Source organism: Melopsittacus undulatus, chromosome 26, assembly GCF_012275295.1.
Source record: "Melopsittacus undulatus isolate bMelUnd1 chromosome 26, bMelUnd1.mat.Z, whole genome shotgun sequence".
In the NCBI taxonomy this organism is placed as follows: Eukaryota; Metazoa; Chordata; class Aves; order Psittaciformes; family Psittaculidae; genus Melopsittacus; species Melopsittacus undulatus.
Genome location: NC_047552.1, coordinates 766,115 through 774,898, shown reverse-complemented (window position 1 = coordinate 774,898; position 8,784 = coordinate 766,115). Strand labels below are relative to the sequence as shown.

The 8,784-nt window shown below is 53.6% G+C and overlaps 1 protein-coding gene across 1 annotated transcript; it reads right to left on the bottom strand.

Moving 5' to 3' along the window:
* Positions 1-330: 330 nt before the first annotated feature.
* Positions 331-6,917, bottom strand: ETFB (electron transfer flavoprotein subunit beta). Its single transcript, XM_034072319.1, has 6 exons — positions 6,831-6,917; positions 5,906-6,064; positions 4,234-4,425; positions 3,196-3,258; positions 2,148-2,312; positions 331-620 (listed from the first exon to the last, which is right to left on the bottom strand). The coding sequence occupies exons 1-6, from the start codon at positions 6,885-6,887 to the stop codon at positions 444-446; spliced, it is 813 nt and encodes a 270-aa protein (XP_033928210.1). The 5' UTR covers positions 6,888-6,917; the 3' UTR covers positions 331-443.
* Positions 6,918-8,784: the final 1,867 nt, after the last annotated feature.

Below are 8,784 nucleotides of genomic sequence, written 5' to 3'. Positions count from 1 at the left end.
GACTCGATGGGGTCCAACTGGTTCCCAATGGTGTCAAACTGGGACCCAAGGGGTCCAAACTGGGTTCCATTCAGGTCAAACTGGGACCCAATGGTAGCAAACTGGTTCCCAATGCTGTCTAACTGGGACTTAATGGGCTTAAAATGGGACTCAATGGGGTCCATACTGGCCCAAACTGGCCCATACTGGCCCATACTGGCCAATACTGCCCCATACTGGTCCATACTGGCCCATACTGGTCCAAACTGGTCCACAAACACCCCCACACCTCATTTCATCCTCTATTTATCCACACCTCCATCTCCCTCCTGCCACCACCCCCTCCCACGTGACACCACCCCCTCCCGCGCGACGCCACCATCTCCCGCCTGACGTCACCATCTCCCGCCTGACGTCACCGCCTCCCCGCCCTCCCATTGGTCACTCCGTTAGGGGGCGTGGCCTCAGATGCGGCCCAGGGCAGCGAGGCGCTCGAGCAGAGCGGGGACGCTCTCGACCCGCTGCGCCCCCTGGCGGACGGGAGGCTCCTCCAGCCGCAGCACCCGCAGCCGGGGGGGGGGCACGGGGCCGCCCAGCAGCTGCTCCAGGGGCTGCACCTCCAGGGGCTTCTTCTTGGCTTTCTATAGGGGGGGATATGGGGGTCAATGGGGATATAGGGGGTATGGGGTTATAGGGGGTATAGGGGGTATGGGGGGTATAGGGGGTATGGGGGGTATAGGGGGTATGGGGGGTATAAGGTATATAGGGGAGTATGGGGGATATAGAGGATATAGGGAGTATGGGGGGTATGGGGGTATAGGGGGTATGGGGGATATGGGGGGTTATGGGGGGTATGGGGGATATAGGGGTCTATGGGGATATAGGGGATATAGGGGTCTATGGGGGGTATAGGGGGTATGGGGGTATAGGGGGTATGGGGGATATAAGGGGTATGGGGGGTATAGGGGTCTATGGGGCTACAGGGGGGTATGGGGGTATAGGAGGATATAGGGGTATAGGGGGATATAGGGGTCTATGTGGACATAGGGTTCTATGGGGGTCTATGGGGCTATAGGGGGGTATAGGGGGTATGGGGGGTATGGGGGTTATAGGGGTATGGGTGTATAGGTGATATAGGGTCACATAGTGGGGCTGGTTGAGGCTCTCTAGGGTATGTATGTATCTATAGGGTCTCTATATGGTATGTATGTATATGGTATGTATGTACATATGTATGTATGTATATGGTATGTATGTGTGTATCTATATGGTATGTATGTAGAGGTGTCTATAGGGTGTCTATAGGTGTCTATAGGGTATCTATAGGTGTCTATAGGTGTCTATAGGGTGTCTATATGTATCTATAGGGTATCTATAGGGTGTCTATAGGTGTCTATAGGGTGTCTATAGGGTATCTATAGTGTCTATAGGTGTCTATAGGTGTCTATAGGGTGTCTATAGGTATCTATAGGTGTCTATAGGGTATCTATAGGTGTCTATAGGTGTCTATAGGGTATCTATAGGTACCATGATGTTAGGCAGGGTCGCATAGCGCGGCTGGTTGAGCCTCAGATCAGCCGTCAGCACAGTCGGCAGCTGCAGCCTGAGGCTCTCTATGGTATGTATGTACCTATAGGTGTCTATAGGGTGTCCATAGGTATCTATAGGGTGTCTATAGGGTATCTATAGGGTATCTATAGGTGTCTATAGGTATCTATAGGGTATCTATAGGTGTCTATAGGTATCTATAGGTGTCTATAGGTGTCTATAGGTGTCTATAGGTGTCTATAGGTACCATGATGTTAGGCAGGGTCGCATAGCGCGGCTGGTTGAGCCTCAGATCAGCCGTCAGCACAGTCGGCAGCTGCAGCCTGAGGCTCTCTATGCTATGTATGTACCTATAGGTGTCTATAGGGTATCTATAGGTGTCTATAGGTATCTATATGTACCATGATGTTAGGCAGGGTGGCGTATCGGGGCTGGTTGAGCCTCAGATCAGCCGTCAGCACAGTCGGCAGCTGCAGCCTGAGGCTCTCTATGGTATGTATGTACCTATAGGTGTCTATAGGGTATCTATAGGTGTCTATAGGGTATCTATAGGTGTCTATAGGGTACCTATAGGTGTCTATAGGGTATCTATAGGGTATCTATAGGGTATCTATAGGTACCATGATGTTAGGCAGGGTGGCGTATCGGGGCTGGTTGAGCCTCAGATCAGCCGTCAGCACAGTCGGCAGCTGCAGCCGCAGCTGTTCCAAGCCCCCGTCCACCTCCCTCTGGATCCGCACGGAGCTGGAGCCTGGATCCAGCTCCAGGCGGGACAGGAACGTGCCCTGGGAATGGGGATACTGGGAGTGACTGGGAGGGACTGGGAATGGGGATGGGGTAATGGGATCATGGGAATACTGGGAATGGGGTAATGGGAATACTGGGAATGACTGGGAATGGGATAATGGGATAATGGGATAATGGGGATGGGATAATGGGGATGGGATAATGGGATAATGGGAATGGGATAATGGGATAATGGGGATGGGATAATGGGATAATGGGATAATGGGAATGGGATAATGGGGATGGGATAATGGGATAATGGGAATGACTGGGAATGGGGATGGGGATGGGATAATGGGATCATAGGAATGGGATAATGGGATAATGGGGATGGGATAATGGGAATGGGATAATGGGGATGGGATAATGGGAATGGGATAATGGGATAATGGGATAATGGGAATGGGATAATGGGATCATGGGAATGGGATAACGGGAATGGGATGGGGATGGGGACAGGAACGTGCCCTGCGTAGGGATCATGGGATAACGGGATAATAGGATAATGGGATAACATGAATGGGGATGGGAATGGGATGGGTATGGGAATGTGCCCTGTGCAGCAATGGGAACACTGGGAATAACTGGGATAACAGGGGATAACCGGGAATGGGAACTGGGAATGGGGACAGGAACTTGCCCTGCGCATGGGATACCAGGAATACCAGTAATAACAGGGAATGGGGACAGGAATAACTGGGAATAACTGGGAATGGGGATGGGGATGGGATTGGGAACAATGGGAATGGGAACATGAATGGCAATGGGAATAGGAGCATCCCAGTATGGGAATGGGACTGGGAATGGGAGCATCCCACCTGGGTACCACTGTCCCCCCCCACTATCCCACAATGCCCCGCGGGGGGGGGGGGAGGGGCTCACCTGGGACCAATCCAAGATGGCGGCAAGGATCTGGCCGGTCTGGTTGCAGTCATCGTCTATGGCCTGGGGGGACCCATAGGGGATATAGGGGCATATATAGGACCCATAGAGACCTATAGGGGACCCCCCCATAGAGACACTGCCCCACCCCCTCCAGGGGCCTATGGGTTTCTATAGGGGCTCAGAAGCATTCTATAGGCTCCCCCCATAGGTTTCTATAGGCTCTCCCCATACATCTCCCCCCATAGGCTCCCCCCATAGGGTATCTCTATAGGTCTCTCCCCATACATCTCCCCCCATAGGCTCCCCCCATAGGGTTTCTATAGGCTCCCCCCATACATCTCCCCCCATAGGCTACCCCCATAGGGTTTCTATAGGCTCTCCCCATATATCTCCCCCCATAGGCTCCCCCCATAGGGTTTCTATAGGCTCCCCCCATAGGGTTTCTATAGGCTCCCCCCATACATCTCCCCCCGTAGGCTCCCCCCATAGGGTATCTCTATAGGTCTCTCCCCATACATCTCCCCCCATAGGCTCCCCCCATAGGGTTTCTATAGGCTCTCTCTATAGGCTCCCCCCATAGGTCTCTCTATAGGGTATCTCTATAGGGTATCTCTATAGGGTGTCTATAGGGTTTCTATAGGGTATGTCTATAGAGTATCTCTATAGGCTCCCCCCATAGGGTGTCTATAGGGTTTCTATAGGGTATCTCTATAGGGTGTCTATAGAGTTTCTATAGGGTTTCTCTATAGGGTATCTCTATAGGGTGTCTATAGGGTGTCTATAGGGTTTCTATAGGGTATGTCTATAGAGTATCTCTATAGGCTCCCCCCATAGGGTGTCTATAGGGTTTCTATAGGGTATCTCTATAGGGTGTCTATAGGGTATCTCTATAGGGTATCTCTATAGGGTCTCTATAGGGTATCTCTATAGGGTTCCCATAGGCTCCCCCCATAGGGTATCTATAGGGTATCTCTATAGGGTATCTATAGGGTGTCTATAGGGTATCTATAGGGTATCTATAGGCTCCCCCCTCACCTGCTTCCCCAGCAGCACCAGTTGGGGTTTCTCTCTCTCCACCAGCTTGGCCAGCGCCGCCGCCACCAGGGGAGGCCCCGCCCCCTGCCCTGGCCCCGCCCCTGGCCCCGCCCCCTGCTCTGGCCCCGCCCCCGGCAGCTCCACCAGCACCGCCCGGTCCGCGCCCAGCGCAAGCGCAGTGCGGAGAGCGTCCTGCAGGGGGCGGCAGAGAGCAGCGGCCATTGGGATCAATGGGACACATGGGGATCAATGGGGAGTCAATGGGGATCAATGGGGATCAATGGGTGTCAATGGGGGCAATGGGGTCAATGGGGATCAATGGGGATCAATGGGGGTCAATGGGGATCAATGGGGACCATAGGGATCAATGGGGATCAATGGGGGTCTATAGAGATCAATGGGGCCATAGGGGACAATGGGGACCCATAGGGATCAATGGGGATCAATGGGGTTCTATAGGGATCAATGGGGTTCTATAGGGATCAATGGGGCTATAGGGGACAATGGGGACCCATAGGGATCAATGGGGATCAATGGGGATCAATGGGGCTATAGGAAAAAATGGGGGTCTATAGGGGATAATGGGGGCCATAGGGAACAATGGGGGTCTATAGGGGACGATGGGGATCTATGGGATCAATGGGGCTATAGGGGACAATGGGGATCAATGGGGTTCTATAGGGATCAATGGGGTTCTATAGGGATCAATGGGGGTATGGGGACAATGGGGACCCATAGGGATCAGTGGGGATCTATAGGGATCAATGGGGCCATAGGGAACAATGGGGGTCTATAGAGGATAATGGGGGCCACGGGGAACAATGGGGCCATAGGGAACAATGGGGCTATAGGGATCAATGGGGGTCTATAGGGGACAATGGGGGTCTATGGGGGACAATGGGGATTTATAGGGATCAATGGGGACCCATAGGGATCAATGGGGATCTATAGGGATCAATGGGGCTGTAGGGAACAATGGGGCCACAGGGATAAATGGAGCTATAGGGGACAATGGGGCTCTATGGGGCTCTATGGGGCTGGTTATGTGTCTCTATGTGTCTCTATGTGTCTCTATGGTCTCTATGTGTCTCTATGTGTCTCTATGTGTCTCTATGTGTCTCTATGGGTCTCTATGTGTCTCTATGTGTCTCTATGTGTCTCTATGAGTCTCTATGTGTCTCTATGGGTCTCTATGTGTCTCTATGGGTCTCTATGGGTCTCTATGTGTCTCTATGTGTCTCTATGTGTCTCTATGTGTCTCTATGTGTCCCTATAGGTCTCTATAGGTCTCTATGTGTCTCTATGTGTCTCTATGTGTCTCTATGTGTCTCTATGGGTCTCTATGTCTCTCTATGTGTCTCTATGTGTCTCTATGTGTCTCTATGTGTCTCTATGTGTCTCTATGGGTCTCTATGTGTCTCTATGTGTCTCTATGGGTCTCTATGTGTCTCTATAGGTCTCTATAGGTCTCTATAGGTCTCTATGTGTCTCTATGTGTCTCTATGTGTCTCTATGGGTCTCTATGTCTCTCTATGTGTCTCTATGTGTCTCTATGTGTCTCTATGTGTCTCTATGTGTCTCTATGGGTCTCTATGTGTCTCTATGTGTCTCTATGTGTCTCTATGGTCTCTATGTGTCTCTATAGGTCTCTATGTGTCTCTATAGGGCAGACCTGGCTCTGCCGGCTCCCTACGGTGGCCGCGATGACCTCGGCCGCCTCCCCCCTCTCGCGCATGCGCACTGCCTCCTCCAACGCGATCTCACAGAACGGGTTCAGCGAGTGCTTGACCCCTTGCTCCTGCACCACGTGACCGCCGGGGGCCACCCGCACCTATAGGGGGTATAGGGTATATAGGGGGGTATAGGGGGTATAGGGGATATAGGGGGGTACAGGGTATATAGGGTATATATAGAGAGTATAGGGGGTATAGGGGGTGTAGGGGGTATGGGGAGTATAGGGGGTATGGGGGTATGGGGGGTATAGGGGGGTATATAGGGTATAGGGGGTATAGGGGATATAGGGGGTATTGGAAGTATAGAGGGTATAGGGAGGTATAGGGGGTATGGGGGGAATAGGGGTTATAGGGGTATGGGGGGGGATATAGGGGGTATGGGGGTATAGGGGATATAGGGGTATAGGGGGTATAGGGTATATAGGGGGTATGGGGGGTATAGGGGGGGTATAGGGGATATGGGGGTTATAGGGGGTATAGGGGGTATGGGGGGTATGAGGAGTATAGGGGGGTATAGGGGATGATACGGGAGTCAATGGGGCTGGAAGGCACCCATAGGGTTCAAAGTGCAGGCATAGGGTTTAGGGGCTCCCATAGGGTTCAATTGTACCCATAAGGGTTACAAAGCACCCTATAGGCTCTATAAAACCCCCATACCCCCCCTTAGGGACCCTATGGACGCTATAGGGCCCCTATAGGCTCTATAAGGCCCCCATAAGGACCCCATAGTGCCCCTATAGTCCCCATAGGGACCCCATAGGCCCCATATTGACCCCATAGGGACCCCATAGGGCCCCCATAGGCTCTATAGGTCCCCATAGGGTCTCTATAGGGCGGGTTCCCCCCCTCCCCCCCCCCTCGCACCTTAACGGCGAAGTCAATGACCCTCTTCACCCCGACGAGCACCTTCAGCGGCGCCATCGCGCTCAGGCCACGCCCCCTCCGCCCCAGGCCACGCCCCCTCCGCTCCAGGCCACGCCCCTTCCCTCAGAGGCCCCGCCCCCCTCCGTTCCCACGCCCCCTCCATTGACAGGCGCAGCGGACGGGGCGGGGCCTACCCAGGTCACGTGGGGAGGAGGGGTAGCCTATGGAAGTGGGGTTAAAGGGGGGGCAAAGGGATCTGAGACCCCCCCCCGACCCCTATAGGTGCCCTATAGAGCCTAGGGATGCCTATAGATCCTATAGGTGTCCTGTAGACCCTATAGGTGCCCTATAGGGCCTGTAGATGCCTATACACCCTATCGGTGCTCTACAGACCCTATGGGTGCATATAGACCCTATAGGTGCCCTATAGACACTATGGATGCCTATAGACCCAATGGGTGCTCTATAGAGCATATAGATGCCTATACACCCTATCGGTGCCCTATAGACCCTATGGATGCATATAGACCCTAGGGGTGCCCCATAGACCCTATGGATGCCTATGGACCCTAGGGGTGCCCTATAGAACCTATGGATGCCTGTACACCCTATAGGTGCCCTATAGACCCTATAGGTGCCCCATAGACCCTATAGGTGCCCCCCCCACCCCATAACCCCCAAACTCCATCACAAGCCAATAGAAAACACCACTTTATTCCCACGATCCCAACACATGAATGGGGGGAATGGGGCAATAAATAGGGGGGGGGTGTTGGGGGGTGATGGGGGCTATGGGGTGCTCGAGGGGGGGGGGGGTTGGGGTCCCCATTGATGACTTTGGGGTCCCCATTGATGACATTGGGGTCCCCATTGATGACTTTGGGGTCCCCATTGATGACTTCGAGGTCTCCATTGATGAATTCAGGGTCCCATTGATGACATTGGGGTCCCATTGATGACATTGGGGTCCCCATTGATGATTTTGGGGTCCCCATTGATCATTTTGGGGTCCCCATTGATGATTTTGGGGTCCAAATGGGGGTTTTTGGGGGTCCTGAAGCCGATTTTGGGGTCCCCATGGGGGTTTTGGGGTCCCCATTGATGACACTGGGGTCCCCATTGATGACTTCGAGGTCTCCATTGATGAGTTCAAGGTCCCCATTGATGACATTGGGGTCTCCATTGATGAATTCAAGGCCCCCATTGATGATTTTGGTGTCCATATGGGGGTTTTCGGGTGTCCTGAAGCCGATTTTGGGGTCCAAATGGGGGTTTTCAGGTGTCCCGGATCCGGTTTTGGGGTCCAAATGGGGGTTTTCGGGTGTCCCGGACCCCATTTTGGGGTCCCCATGTGGTTTTGGGGTTCAGGTCCGGCAGCACAGGCCACAGCCCCGGTTCCGGCAGCAGTTGCAGCAATAGGAGCAGAGGGGGAAGTGGGAACTGTGGCGGCGGATCCGGGGGGGCTGGGGGGGCAATGGGGTTAAAGGGGGGGGACGGACCCCATTGTCCCTATGGACCCCCCTATTATCCCTATGGACCCCCCCATTATCCCTATAGACCCCCCCATTATCCCTATGGACCCCCCCATCCCTTCTATGGGACCCCCCATTATCCCTATGGACCCCCCCATTATCCTTATGGACCCCCCCATTATCCCTATGGACCCCCCCATTATCCTTATGGACCCCCCCATTATCCCTATAGACCCCCCCTTATCCCTATAGACCCCCCCTTATCCCTATGGACCCCCCATTATCCCTATAGACCCCCCCCATTATCCCTATAGACCCCCCCATTATCCTTATGGACCCCCCCATTATCCCTATAGCCCCCCCCCATCCCTTCTATGGGTCCCCCATCCCTTTTGTGGGCCCCCATTATCCCTATAGACACCCCCCATTATCCTTATGGACCCCCCCTTATCCCTATGGACCCCCCCATTATCCCTATGGAC

What these genes read in the sequence shown, in the direction of transcription:
- ETFB (XM_034072319.1), bottom strand. Translation starts at nt 6,887, where the DNA reads ATGGCGCCGCTGAAGGTGCTCGTCGGGGTGAAGAGGGTCATTGACTTC. An exon ending in TCATTGACTTCGCCGTTAAG is followed by an intron (nt 6,065 to 6,830) that starts GTGCGAGGGGGG and finishes TACCCCCTATAG; the next exon opens with GTGCGGGTGGCCCCCGGCGG. An exon ending in CCATCTTGGATTGGTCCCAG is followed by an intron (nt 2,313 to 3,195) that starts GTGAGCCCCTCC and finishes CCCCATTCCCAG; the next exon opens with GGCACGTTCCTGTCCCGCCT.